The sequence below is a fragment of the Octopus bimaculoides genome, chromosome 7, assembly GCF_046866305.1.
Source record: "Octopus bimaculoides isolate indiv1 chromosome 7, ASM4686630v1, whole genome shotgun sequence".
NCBI lineage: Eukaryota > Metazoa > Mollusca > Cephalopoda > Octopoda > Octopodidae > Octopus > Octopus bimaculoides.
Window position 1 is genome coordinate 47472268 of NC_142934.1, and position 15651 is coordinate 47487918.

Here is a 15651-nt window from a genome sequence, read left to right on the forward strand (position 1 = left end):
CAACGGTTATATTTCACAATGTTTCTCTGTTTAAATGTTTATGCTTCAAAAGTATATTAAAATGATTTTTTTAATTTCTAATATACACACATGCATCCTTATTATTGTTATTATTATTACAATAATAAAATACTGAATGTAATGGAAAATATTAAATATAATTAAAAAAAAAAAAAATCAAATATCCACAAATTTACCAAAATGTTGAATTACATAAATTTAATTTCAGCTTATCTTCCAATCAGTATTAAAACGACTACTGAGAGAAAATTGTAAAGTTTTTCCCAAATAATAAAACTGAGTTAAGAAAATGAAAGCATGAATATTAAAAATACTTTTCAAAATTCATTAAACCAATATTAAAAGGAATAATTAATAAGAAAATTGTTTTTTTTTTAAATGTTATATTCATAAGTAAAGAGTACATATAAAAACAAAACTCCAGTTCACAAATTTTTACATGTATATATTCCATGAAAATGTTATAGAATTTAGATAGAAATGTTATCACAGTTTTTTTACTTTCTTTGGGACAAATAAAGCATTATTCATTTTGAAATCACATTACTTTTACAATATATATATATATATATATATATATATAGCATAAGACAGCTACTCTGTAGCTACTAAGTTACATATTTGGAGGGGGGAAAATGATATGTCAGTATAGTTGCAGAATCTATATTATAAGATCTGCGTTTCTCTGTCTATTTGTCTTGTGCTATCCTCAGAACAAGATGATTTTTTTTTAGTAATTTGTTCAGAGAAGCAAAATAAAAAGGAGAATTTATTCAATTTATCTATTACTGAATTCACATATGTAATCTAAGGAAAAATAAGGTTTGTATATTATCTTTGAGTAAAGTATATCGTTTCCTTGCAAGCCACCAAAAAATAAATAGCCATCAATATTTCATTCATACAATAGACTGTGTGATAAAAAAAGAAAAAATAATAAAAATAACACATTTACTAGAACCACCAGTGAGTAAAGCAGTAAATTATGTAGTAAACTTATTTCAATTTACTGAATGTAGTTTCTTCTTCCACTTTGAACTATTTATTTTAGAGGTGGGTAAGCTTTTCGACTAAGTCCTTCAATCAGTAAAACAGCCAATTCCGCTGTTTGTAAGGTAAACATCATTTACCACTTTGTTTATGTATAAGTAAATTTTGGCAAAGATATTTCACTGAATTGGGACATTAATATTGTGGTGGAAATTAACGTTTTAAAAAAAATTGTTTTGAGATGTGTCAAGGTGTTCTAACAATTCTCAAATTCACCACTAACAATAATAACATTTTGGTACAAGACCAGCAATTTTAAAGGGAGGGGGTAAGTTGATTACGTTGATCCCAGTGCTTGACTAGTATTCTATTTTATCAAACCTAAAAGGATGAGAAGCAACATTGATCTAGGCAGAATTTGAACTCAAAATTCAGAGTGAGAGAAATGCTGCTAAGCATTTTGACTAGCATGGTAATGATTCTGCCAGCTCGTCACCTTAATAATAATCCTTTCTACTAAAGGCAGAAAGTCTGAAATTTGATAGGCGGGGGACTAGTAGATTACATCGACCCAGTGTTGCACTGGTACTTATTTCATCGACCCCGAAAGGTTGAAAACAAAGTCAACCTTGGCAGAATTTAAACTCAGAACATAACGACAGGTGAAATACAGCTAAGGATTTCGTCCAGCAAACTAACAATTCTGCCAGCTCGCCCCTTAAATAATAATAATGAGTGAAAATTCATCTTGATCTTATCATTTTTGACATGAAGCTACAAATCTTCTGCAGTGGATTATAGTTGATTGACTAAAATAGTCAGGTAATTGTGTATGAATGAATTCTTATTTTGTTATTATCCACCACCTCCATCCAGGAAGATTAGATAACAAAAACTGAATTCATAAGAAGAGAGATAACTATGTTCTACAAAGTAAGTTCATAACTCTATTAATTACACCATCCATAATAATAATAATCTTTTCTACTACAAGCACAAGGCCTGAAATTTGGGGGAGGGGATAGGTGATTACATCGACCCAGTGCTCCACTGGTACTTATTTCATTGACTCTGAAAAGATAAAAAGCAAAGTCGCCTTTGGTGGAATTTGAACTCATAATGTTAAAGAGTTGAGAGAAATGTAGCTAAGTGTTTTGCCTGGTGTGCTAACAATTCTGCCAGCTCACTGCCTTATCCAGAATAATAATAATCATCATCATTAAACTTTATACCAGTTCAAATTTGTTTGGGAGATATTTGAACTCATGCAGTTTGGGGTGGAGAAATTTTCTTGCTGGAGATTAAAAAAGGAGTAAGAACACCATGGTCATTTCAGAGCCCCACCTACAGAACCGGTACATGTGTTTCAAAGTAGTTATCTTCTTATCAGCTCAAGATACCGAAGAGAGGCAACTCTAGAGGTGCTGATGAGAAGATAACTGCTCTGAAATACATGTATACACCAGTCTTATAGGAGTAAATCTGAAATGATTACAGTATTTTTACACCTTGTTTGTCAACAGTGACAATCATCCTCCATGACAAACTGCAGTGAGAAACCTTTGTATGGGTGAAATTATCCCTCAAACATATTTCAACTGGTCCTAAGTACATTTTCCTCTCAGTCACTACTATAATGCATCTACTTATCTATTATTATTATTAAATTCAAATTACGACAAACGTAAATAAACAAATGAAATTTGCTTTTAGAAGCGTTGAGATGTCTTTTAGAAAGTTAAAGTGATTTTAAATTCTCAAAAGCATCGTGACATATAATCACGGGGATGTGAGTTCGTGTCCACAGCTAGCCACCTACACTTTTCTCTGCAAAATAGGGATAGTTAATCCTGTCCAGGCTATATTATTAGCATTTTTCTGCGATTTAAAATCACTTCTTTATTATTATTCCTAACAAAAAACTCTGAGATGAAGATTAAGCCAACCCCAGTAAGTAAACAGCTACTTTGTTTTATCAATCCTGTAATGACAACAAAGGTGACCATGACAGGGTTTGAACTCAGAATGCAAACGAGCCTAATTAAATAGCACAAGACATTAGATAAGAGGGAGTTACCAACTCTGCAGTAATTGTTAACACTTCAAGTTACAAACGTTTTCAAAACTATATGCAATCAAAAGGCTTTTATGCATTTAAGTAAAAATTAATGCCAAACTATTTCAATTATACACAACATTGCCAAACGAAGACTTTTGCGGACCATCATCATCATCATCTGCTGCCAATGTAAAAATTCCTTTACACACTTTGTTGTCTCACACTTGTTGACATTCAATTATTAAGAGGTTCACTCACTTTCTCGTTAGAAAATTCTTTCTTTGCTTCCTTCCTTTCACAAGAAGCAAAATATTTACAAAAAAAATTATAAGAAAAAAGTTTTTATTAATTTTTGTGTGTTGTGTCTCTGTGTGTATATATGTGTGTGTATATGAGTGGATTCAACAGAGATAATAGTACTAGAAAACAGGAAAAACTTGAAACTAATTGTGTGCATATGTATGCATGTATATATATATATGTATATAACAATTGCGGTATGGAAGGTGTTTATAAGCCATTTAAGAAACACACAGAAACCGTTAGATTCACTTCAACATTTAAATTTAATTTGCCAAAATATTTTCGTCGCTTTGAGACCACGACCTGTTCACTGACAAAGGAATTTTGTAGTGAACACGTTGCGACCGCGACCTGTTCAGACAAAGGAATTTTGTAGTGAACAGGTTGCTGTCTCAAAGCCACGAAAATATTTTGGCAAATTAAATTTAAATGTTGAGGTGAATTTAACGGTTTCTGTGTGTTTCTTAAATGGCTTATAAATACCTCCCACGCTGCAATTGTTTTCATTCCAGCACACGATCTCAGATCAGGTCACTTGCTATGCAAGTACATCTCTGTAATACATATATATATATGTATTAATGAATGTCAATGTTCCATGTTTTATATATACATACACATACATATATACACATACATATATACATGTACGTATATAGATGTGTATGTGTGGGTATAGATATGCGAGTGTATGTGTGTGCGTGAGTATTCTGTCAAAGCTGATCAGTCACTCCATCACAACAGAGAATGAATCAGCAGCTTCAAATAAAAAATACAAACTCTACTAAAATCGAGTGTTTTTTCTCCTGATCCCAATGTGTGTGCATGTGCTTGTGTGTGTGTACACTCACATCACAGACATATGAACAAAACAGTAAAGATGAAAATGAAAGTTTAAGTGATTCATAAACACTCTAGAGACAGTGTCATCATCATCATCATCATCGTCGTCGTCATCATCATCATCGGTCAATAATGACATCACAAATAAAAGACTGCTAAAAGAATAAAATGCACGGATTACTGAAAGGAAAAAAAAAAGAATAAAAGAAGGAAAGAAAAGAGAAGACTGACAGAGAAATAAGGTTTGACTACGAAAAAAAAAGAAAAAGTCTTGAATTCTAAGCATAGGCATTCTTCAAGAGGCGTCTGTCTTCCTCCACATGACCAGCTCGATGTCTCAGGTGAAAGTCATATACATAGCCAGTAACCTAGTAATAAAAGAGAGAGAGAGAGAATATATATACACACTGCCAAAAAATGTGTGTGTGTATGTGTGTGTGTGATTCAAACAAAATATGTTATCCAAATGTTATAATCTACTCTTCAGCAAACCCACAAAATGGTGTTACTGTCGCGAAACCACGGTTTTCTTCACTATAATCCAGTGAAGTGAACCCAGGGTTTACCCATCGGATAAATTAGACTGGGATTGCTTACCTCAAGTAATCTTAGGTGCTCCTTTACAACTCAATGTAGTGGAGGCGCAATGGCCCAGTGGTTAGGGCAGCGGACTCACGGTTATAGGATCGTGGTTTCGATTCCCAGACCGGGCGTTTTGAGTGTTTATTGAGCGAAAACACCTAAAGCTCTACGAGGCTCCAGCAGGGGATGGTGGCGAACCCTGCTGTACTCTTTCACCACAGCTTTCTCTCATTCTTACTTCCTGTTTCTGTTGTGCCTGTAATTCAAGGGGTCAGCCTTGTCACACTGTGTCACGCTGAATACCACTGAGAACTACGTTGAGGGTACACGTGTCTGTGGAGTGCTCAGCCACTTGCACGTTAATTTCACGAGCAGGCTGTTCCGTTGATCGGATCGATTGGAACCCTCGACGTCGTAAGCGACGGAGTGCCAACAACAACAACAACTCAATGTGTTTAGCCATAACCTGGATTATGACTGAATGGCCTCTAACAGTAGCCACCTGGATATTTTATCCCTATCTATTCACTGCACACACACACACACACCCCTATATAATTAATATAAACTGCTAGCTGCAATATACCATAAAGGAAACATTGAATCGTCACTAAGTGTAACTAAGGGTGCCGAAGCACCTACATTGCTAGAAATAAGAATTAAAAATCTCAACATTGTAAGAAGATATATACACATAATATATACACATAATTGTACGCATAGTCACACTTAGTGACAAATTTTTCCTTTATGGTATTACATTGCGCTTGGCTGTTTATATTATGCTGGCAGATGGAATTAGCCAAACCATCAACCATTTGAGCAGTCACAGTGTGATTTGTGAGAGGAGGTGCTTGAGTCGTATAGACTTGGTCAGCCGTTAGAGAACTCACAGGAATTGATGCATGGTAAATTGTGATACAGCTATTATTCACAACAGAAAATGTGCAACATGTAGAAAGGTGTCTCTGTCTGTTGGAGGACTGGAAAGGCATGTCAAAAGAGTTCATACTGTGGTACCTGTTCCTTCTGCCAACCAGTACAGTTGTGCATTATGCAACAGAATGTGTAAATCTTTCACCAGGCTCAAGAGTCATACAAGGGCCTCACATTGCATCCACAATGACTCGTTTCAGTGATTATTTCTAGCAATGGCTTTGCTCATGTACGAGAAAGTGTGTGTGTGTGTGTGCGTGTGTGTGTGTGTGTGTGTGTGTGTGTGTGTGTACACCCACTGAACATTGCTCAATCTCAGGCAGTGATGTTATTATTTCTCCTGCAAATGGGTCATCTACTGGTTTTGAACATTCAAAGAAGTGTGGAAGAAGATACACCTTGCTTGAAAAAAACGTAAGGTTAGTGACAGAAAGAGCATCTGGCTGTAAAAAAAATACCTCTAAAAATATATACATTTAAGTCACACTAGAAAGGGAAATGAAGGTAAAAACAAACAAATATCTATAATTGTTTATGCAGCTCTCAGACAGTCAGATATGCTTAAATATACCGCAAAATGAGGGGGAATAAAAAACTGTTGAGCAGTTAAGTTGTTCAATGAAGGAAAGTCTTACTTTACATGGATAAAAGTGAGTGTTGGGGACAAAGAAGAGAATCTGGTAGCAGAAACACCTACCCCAATAAGTCTAATCTGATTTCATCATCATCGTTTAACGTCTGCTTTCCATGCTAGCATGGGTTGGACGATTTGACTGAGGACTGGTGGACCAGGTGGCTACACCAGGCTCCAATCTGATTTGGCAGAGTTTCTACAGCTGGATGCCCTTCCTAACACCAACCACTCCGAGAGTTTAGTGGGTGCTTTTACGTACCACCTGCGCAGGAGCCAGTCTAGTGGTACTTGCAACGAACTTGCTCAAAATGGTGTATTTTACGTGCCACCTGCACAGGAGCCAGTCCAGCGGCACTGGCAACGATCTTGCTCGAATGTCTTTTCACGTGTCACTGGCACAAGTGCCAGGGAGGCGATGTTGGTAACGATCACGCTCAAATGGTGCTATTTACGTGCCACCGGCACGGAAGCCAGACAGCTGGTGCTCTGGTAACGATCACGCTCGGACGGTGCTCTTAGTGCTCCACTGATACAGGTACCATCACGATTTCGCTTAAAAAATTGGACATTAAAACATTTGGGCTTACTAAGTATAATTCTTACCAATACCTTTTGTACATTTGCAAAGGTATTGGCTGACCTGGTGCTATAAAAGAAAACACTTACCCAAGGTTCTGTAATATGGGACTGAACACATGGTTGGGAAGCAAGTTTCTTAATCACACAGTCACATCTGTGACTGTATGTACATGCACACACTGATGCGTGTTCAATTTCCCCTTTATCTTCCTCTTACGAAATATTTTTTATGGAACTATGTTACGAATTAAATGTTGCTTCCAGTGTCACCAACACTTATCTATGAAGATTGTGCAATGATAAAGATACATAGTTATATGTGTTGAATGGACAGCAATATCAGGAATAACAACATAGATTCTTACCCGGTGCCTGTGCCGGAACAGTGTGAGTACTCCAAGGACTGCCAGTGTAGCCAAAGCTATCCAACTGTAAAACATTACCATACTTAATGGTTCGAAAGATTCATTCTTTTTGTTGAAAAAACGGTGAGGATTCTTCTCCCAGAAATTATTGTCGGCCACTATGAAAGAAAGAGAAACAAAATTATAAATAATTACGACATCCATTCTCTTACCAGATTTCCCTCTCCCCTTTCTGAGTCACTAACCCATTTGTAATCAAGAGATCCCACCCAGGTTGTCTTCAATGCCAGCTGATATCCTTGCCTAAGGAATGAAGATGAGAAACTAAGTAGTGATTCAAGTGGAAGTTTTTGAATCATTGAATCATTCAATCTAAAAGTGCTAACTTAAAGAACGGACATGTTTTGGATTTATTATATCTCCTCAGTGAAGTATATTGGACAAGGAAGAAAAACAATCAGTGTGTGTGAAGTGATTATTGTTAGGAAAAGTATCCAATAGAAACCGTACTGGAACAGAATGCTGCTCTTAGGCCTTGCAACATATGCTGATAGTTGAATGACTACATACAACAGGCATGGGCAATCTTTTTTTAAGAAGCAGGCCAAATGAGACATGGCTCATTATCAGGCATCATCATCCTCCGCCTCAAAAAAAAAAAAAGAAATTCAAGGTAATTTTTCATTGGCATGTCATTCAGAAAGTCTTGAAGGTTACAGTTTGCCCATGATTGATGCAAAAGCTCCCTCACTGGTTCATCACTTATAGACTCTTATTATAATAAATTATGACACTGCCAATAGACAAACATTAGACTTTTATTTAACTGCATTTCAAACACCAGCTTGAACCATCATCCGGTTAACACAATTACAAGGCCTTTGGTTGCACATTTGTAGAGTTTTCCATTCTGTTATAAGCATTTGAGCCAAGTTTCCAATTTGGGAATAAATTTCTCCCAGTAGTCTTGGAGAACCTGAAACGGTTCATAAGCACTGCCCTTCCTCCTGACAAAGCAAAATAAATAAGTCTCTACCTTCCCCTTCCACATATTCCTTGTCCTCCAAATTCATTTAAATTAAGAATTTATTCTTGGTTAGAAATATTCTCTGGAAAAGTGTTAATGTTAAAGACAATTGGAGAGGATTAGAGAAACAACAGTATGGAAACAGTTTAGACGAACTCATTAGCATTTAAACTGGCTGGCTACATCAGATGTAAAAATTCTACCTATTTTGTATTTAACCCAACCTCTTATATCCACTCTATAATGACATTATAAAAAATAAACAATTACATCATCAAAATCTCATGAGCTATGAGATAATGCATGATTAATTCCAAACAATGTGAATAAATAAGAATTACATTTGACAGAGTAACCTGAATGCTAAAGGGGTAAAGATGAAGAAGAAGAGTTAGAAAGTTGAAAGGCAATGGGAGTTATAGATAAATAGAAACAAGACAGAATTTGTAAGACAGATCCGATAAGTCAGAGACAGACAGACAAACATATAGGTTATCAAGCTGATAGAGAATAACAGACAACAAACAGACATGTAAGCAAGGAAAAAACATATATGCTATACAACAGGTGGCATCACCAGGAACAATATCCATGCTGGTTAACATTACTTCAATGACTGGGAACAATACAGTATAGCTGTTAGCATCAATTATGAAAATATAGCAGTTAATGTTAATATAAATAAACTCAAGCTATTAGCAGTTAGCTAATGGGAATTTATTTTTTATCTGTTCATCTTATGAAGAATTGAGGTATTTTAGCAGAAAATATTTTTTGCTTAGGTTAGAATAATTTGAAATATCACTCCATTAACATAATTTATAAAATCACACAGTTAATATATTTTATTTCATGCAATTTAGTATAATCTGATTATTTTAAAATATCATCTAGGCTCTTGAGTTTGGTGGAGCAAATGACAACCATTTGCAAAACCATCATTAAGGAACTTTGATTACTTGCCAATCATGAACACACACATGTGAAATAGACTTATACTCATCAGGAAATGGGATAAGCAACTGTTTGTGAATACCAAGTCAGTTCCCCCTGTGAAGTGTACCACTCAACATAGACTAGTAGTCGGCTACTGTAGGATAAGAGTTAATCAGATTTACAGACTTAGAATGATCTGGAGAAGGAATGTACAAGATGGTATCAAAAAGTTCCTGGACTAGTTCTGTAGCGCACCAACAAATGGCAGCACACGGTTGTGTGCACAGTGAGAAATAGCAGTGATCTTCATGAGGCAGTGTGCCAAGTGACATTGCTGTGTTTACTTAAATTTGTGTTTTTGTGATCAAATGTAGACTGTAGTCTGCAATTTTGTCTTGGGCAGGAACAAAGAGCCAATGTGAAATTTTGCATTAGACTTGGGAAGTCTGCTACAGAGACATTGAGCATGCTTTGGCAAGCTTATGGTGATGAGGCAATGGGTCATACATAATGTTTCGAGTGGCACAGATGCTTCAAAAGCAGAAGAAAATCCCTGAAAGGCGATGAACTATCAGGAAGACCTACCAAAAGCATCACCCCCAAAAAGTGGTATCATGCATCGAGAACTTGTACCCCTACCAGGCCAGACCATCAATCAAGAGTTCTACTGTGACATTTTGAAGTGCTTGAGGGAGAATATTCAGCGAAAGCAACCATATCTGTGGAATGCAAAGAACTGGATTCTTCAATAAGCTCTCCTCACTCATGAGTTTCTTGCCGAAAACAACATGGTATTGCTTCTGCACCTGCCCTATTCACTTGTAGACTCACATCCCTTCCCCTTGATGCAAATGCAGCTCAAAGGTTGCTGTTTTAACACCATTGTCGAGATCCAGAGTGAATGACAGAAGGTCCTCAATTGACTTACAGAAAACAACTTTCAGGCTGGGTTCAAAAAGTGGCAGGAATGCTGGGACCGGTGTAGTGCTGCGCAAGTTGACTATTTCGAAGAAGATGATGTTAAAGCTACTTTTTATTAAATATAACTAGTTCAGGAACCTTTTGATACCATCTCATATGTAAGCTGAAAGATTTCTCTGCAGATGTAGACTGAAAGAAGTCCTAGGTGACAAATACATCCAAAAGGAGGAGGAGTCAGAACAATTCACATTTTTTACAGGATAAAATGCTGCAAGTTACAGACAAGATCTGAGAATGAAACAAGGTTAACATGATGGTAGGGTGAATGACACAGTAGCTAGAGTCATAGAAGCTAAGAGATAGCTCAGGAAAGACTTGGAAGATGGTAGGAAAAGAGAAGCTAGACGTCAGGTACAAGCAGCATGAAGGAAAGCTGAAAGTATGAAGTTTGGTAATGTTCATTGACAGGGAATCAGTGAAATGAGGTATTCTGGGCTGCAAAGTATGGTGTCAGTGCAAATTAAACTATTAGTGCCCCTGGACTGGCTCTTGTGCAGGTGGCACATAAAATGCACCATTTTGAGCATGGCCGTTGCCAGTACTGCCTGACTGGCCTTCGTGCGGGTGACACGTAAAAGCACCCACTACACTCTCTGAGTGGTTGGCGTTAAGAAGGGCATCCAGCTGTAGAAACTCTGCCAAATCAGATTGGAGCCTGGTGTTGCCATCCGGTTTCACCAGTCCTCAGTCAAATCGTCCAACCCATGCTAGCATGGAAAGCAGATGTTAAACGATGATGATGATGATGATGATGTTGTTGAGGAAAAGTGTGTACGGAATGATAGCAGTACACACATGAACATGCTATTACAAGAAGTTGTTGTGTATCCAGCCACAGAAACCAAACCAAAACAGACCGGAGCTTGGTACAGTCTCCAGCTCCGGTCAAACCATCTAATCCATGCCATCATGGAAAATGGACGTATGATGATGATGATGATGATGATGATAAGAGAATACTTGGGAGAGAAGGAAGGGCTACTTGAAATAAAGAAATTAGTAGGAATAGCTACAGAAATTGACAGGAGTGGCTGTGTGGTAAGTAGCTTGCTTACTAACCACATGGTTACGGGTTCAGTCCCACTGCGTGGCACCTTGGGCAAGTGTCTTCTACTATAACCTCGGGCCGACCAAAGCCTTGTGAATAGATTTGGGAGATGGAAACTGAAAGAAGCCCGTCGTATATATGTAGATATATATGTGTGTGTGTGTGTGTGTGTGTGTGTTTTTGTGTCTGTGTTTGTCCCCCCACCATCACTTGACAAGCAATGCTGGTGTTTACGCCCCTGTAACTTAGCGGTTTGGCAAAAGAGACCGATAGAATAAGTACTAGGCTTACAAAGAATAAGTCCTGGGGTCGATTTTCTCGACTAAAGGTGATGCTCCAGCATGGCCGCAGTCAGATGACTGAAACAAGTAAAAATAGAGTAACTGAAATGGTCAAAAGCATGATTAAGGATAAGAGTGCAGGGGAGGCAGCTGGACCATGAGGGATAGTCGCTGAAATGATGAAAATATCTACAAAATTAGAGTATGCACAATTGAATATGTATTCCATCAGGTGGTATAGGAAGGTGTCATACTCAATGATTGGCATAACAGTATCATTAATTGCTACAAGAAAAAACAAAAGGTTGTAGAAAGAAGCATCCATAGAGGCATCAAGTGGATGAACCAAGTTGATGAAAGTAATAGAAAGTGTTAGAGCAGAATTGATTAGGAAAAGAATTGAATTAGATGAAATCCTCTTTGGGATTGTGTCAGAATGAGGTACTACAGATGATCTCTTCTTAGTGGGGTAACTACAAGAGAACAAGCCACTGAAGCTAGCATTTATTCATTTAGAGAAGGCTTTGACAGGGTACCAAGCTCTAGAATCTGGTGGTTGCTAACAAAACTAAATGTAGTTAAAAGATTTGTAAGAGTCACAGGTGAGAGTTAGCAATGAGTTCACTGAGGAATTTAATCTGCAGGTAGGTGTCCAACAGGGTTTGATTCTCAGCGCCTCTCTGTGTAAGATCTCCAGGCCATAATAGAGGAGCTTAAATTTGATCATACATGGGACTTCCTACATTCTCATGATCAGGTTCTCAAAGCTGATTCTGTCAAAGGTACCTGGTATGCAGATGATGATGATGATGATGATGATGACAATGATGATAGTAATTAGTATAATTTAAAATACCACCCAGTTAGTAGAATTTAAAACATCACAAACGCTGGTTAATTTTGGCAAGTTTTGTTTTGTTGTTGTTGAACTGAATTACTAAATGTCCTGATAGTCTAGATAATTCTTAATTTCATCTAAAGAAAAGGAAATTACAAAGGTAAACTCATTGAGTGGGCAAGGTAAAAGATTGTAAGCCTGTGTACCATAGGTTCAAATCCACAACAAGCATTTAGTTACTTTCTAGAGAAGAAGCTTAATTTCACATTGTCTCATTCAACTCTTCTGATCTATGTAGGTAGGTAATAAGTATGCTTATTTTTTCTTGGAAAGTTACTTAAAAATAACATGGATGTGGGTTTAAGAAGTTTGCTTTACAAACTCATGGTTCAGTGTTCAATCTCACTGCACAACACCATGGGTAAATGTCATCTACCATAACCTTTGAGTTGGCCTTTTGGGTGGAACTAGATAGACAGAAACTGTGAAGAGGTCCATTGCCTGCATATGGGCATGTGTACATGTCCTTCAGTCATGTACGTCACTAAAAGTAGACACGGGCAGGTAAACTGAAGCAACTAGTGATTTCAAATATAAATACCTTGTGGTATTTGTTCTGCCTGAATTGCACAGGCAGTACTTTGTCCCTCTTTTTGTCAAAATTTTGGTGCACTGCTAATCAGCCCATTGAAAATCAGTAACCAATAGCACTATTGTTTACAAAAAGCATCATACAGCATCTTGACCATGAGAGAGATAATCTTGCTTTGTTTTATTACAAATAAACCAGAGCAGAACACATTGGTCCCAAGATCATTGTGATTCGTTGAAAAATTAAATTAAATTGGGAGAGAGAAAGAGAGAGATTCCCATTTATAATATTATCTGGTTGTCTAAGCTGACAGGTGAAACTCAAAATCCCATTTAACTGGAACTTTACAATAAATTTGACTCTACTTTTCAGTATTGAGTCAGTCACCCAATCAATAAATGTTCTGTTCTTATTCTTAAAATAACTTTAACATTTAAAGCAGTGATTTTCAACTGGGGTCTATATGGCACCTGAGGCGCTGTATAAGATTTTTGGAGGTCCATGCAATGGAATAGTAAATTGGGGTTGGGGATCCATAATAGTATTTTAAGGGCCCCTGAAAAGATTTTGCTTCAGATATATGGATTGGTAGGTATTGCAAGTAACAGCTAGGTTTCTTTCTCTAACATTTGACATAGTCCAACCTACACAAGTTAATGTGTGAAAAGCAAAATAGGAATTTTGAAAGAAGTTTCTATGAAACTAGTTTTTAAACATAGAATGGCTATAGCGATCCACCACAGGGGTCCATAGATATAAAGAAAATGGTCGAGAACCCCTGAACTAAACCTTAAGTTAGTTCCCTACTATGTCTGCATTCCAATGACTAAAGCAAGTAAAAGTTATGTTACTTATAAATATATATTATCTAAGACATCGAATGGCTATGGGGTCCACCAGAATAAAATAGTAATCAAAGGGGTTATGGACAAAAAATGGTTGAGAACCCCTGATTTAAAATATCAACTATGATCAGGACTGTGACACGGGTTAAAAAAATTAATAAATAAATAAAAAATAAATAAATGGAAACAAACCTCAATAGTCTATAGTTATATGCATGTATGTGTATGTGTGTGTGTGTGTGGGGGTCACTATGTGTGTGTGTGTGTGTGTATGTAGATGTGTATGTCTTGTGTTGTTACTTACTCTTGGCCCCAGCCAGTGCTCCTAATGAAATATCAAAGTGGTGTGCACTCATCAGCATTTGTTTTCCTGCATGTTTTTCAGTCAGACCTGCACAACATAAAGAAGTGACACAATACACAAAGGGCTCATTATCCTTCCTAAATGTTCTAATTCTTAACACATGGTGGGAAGGGGTTGGTTTGGCAATTTACATAAGAGACAAACCCACATAAACGAATGTTACGTTACTCGTCAAAACATCCACAGCAGACAAGAGCAAGGGATACAGATCATAACAACAACAAAAATACAAACAAACACAAATTTACAATACAAATATTACAGTATTAAGTACAGTCTTGGTTATGTGGTTAAGAGGATTCTTACCCAAACACAATTTTAAGTTCAATTCCACTTTGTGGTATTTCAAGCCAGTGTCTCTTATAGACTCAAGTTGACCAAAACTTTGTAAGACAGTAACTGAGTGGAAACCCAACAGATGGCTTGTGTGAGGGTTGGACAGAAAGTAATTCAAAAGTGGGCTTAACTTTTTTTTTATTAACTGATACAAGTTGTTTGAATTGCCCATGTTTATAGAGTAACCCTAAGTCTATACAAAGGTAATACTCAACAGTCTTCATCACAAATAATGCATTTGTGCCATTGTTGAATCTAACTTCTGCATCATCATCATTTAACATCCATTTTCCATGCTGGCATGGGTTGAACAGTTTGACTGGCAAACTGGGGTACCGCACTAGGCTCCAATCTGATTTGGCATGGTTTCAACGACTGGATGCCCTTCCTGATGCCAACCAATCCAAGAGTGTAGTGGGTGTTTTTTTTTATGTGCCACTGGCACAGATGCCAGTTATGCAACATCAGCATCAGCGACGAATACAATTTCACTTGGTTTGACAGGTCTTCCAGTATTGCTCCACTGCATCTATCACATATGAATCTTACATTCTCTCATAGTCTGCCTCTGATTCCACTACACCTCTCATGCGTCCATAGCTTACATTGGGCACAGCAGTTGAAGCTCATACCTACACCTCTTCCTCATACCGAGAACAGCCATTTGCCTGAAGCTATCAAAATCCTGTGTTATTTCCAGCTTATTAACATCATAATTTGTGCTAAATCTACTGAGACCTTTCAATTTGAAGTTTACTTTCCACATTTGGAGTTATATGTGTGCGTGTGTGTGTGTGTGTGTGTGTGCATAAGAAGAGAGGTAACAATTTGAAGTTTTGATATGCTAAATTGCTTTTATTATAACTTGACATGAAAACATTAATTAACACACACACACACACATACTCACACACTCAGAAGGTGGCAAAGTATTAAATCCTAAGAGCCTGCTTCACAAAAACATACATGAATGTCAATCATTTATTCATGAATTAAGGTGGTTAAGCTTTATACAATAATCATGCTTATGCATAACAAAGTCGACACACCCTCCAACAGTTCAGTTTGTTATATATTTTTGCTATTTATTT

General features: G+C 36.9%; 1 protein-coding gene across 2 annotated transcripts in view; it reads right to left on the reverse strand.

The window, feature by feature from the left end:
• Positions 1-2815: 2815 nt before the first annotated feature.
• LOC106883658 (uncharacterized) overlaps positions 2816-15651 on the reverse strand; it is a 44387-nt gene continuing 31551 nt past the window's right edge. The window contains exons 5-7 of one of the 2 annotated variants that reach the window (XM_052969474.2): positions 14165-14251; positions 7313-7470; positions 2816-4584 (exon numbers count right to left, since the gene is read on the reverse strand). In XM_052969474.2, the coding sequence (XP_052825434.1) occupies positions 4495-4584; positions 7313-7470; positions 14165-14251 (335 nt within the window). In that variant the 3' untranslated portion in view covers positions 2816-4494. The remainder of the gene's footprint in view (positions 4585-7312; positions 7471-14164; positions 14252-15651) is intronic. The other variant, XM_052969475.2, reaches the window with a different exon arrangement.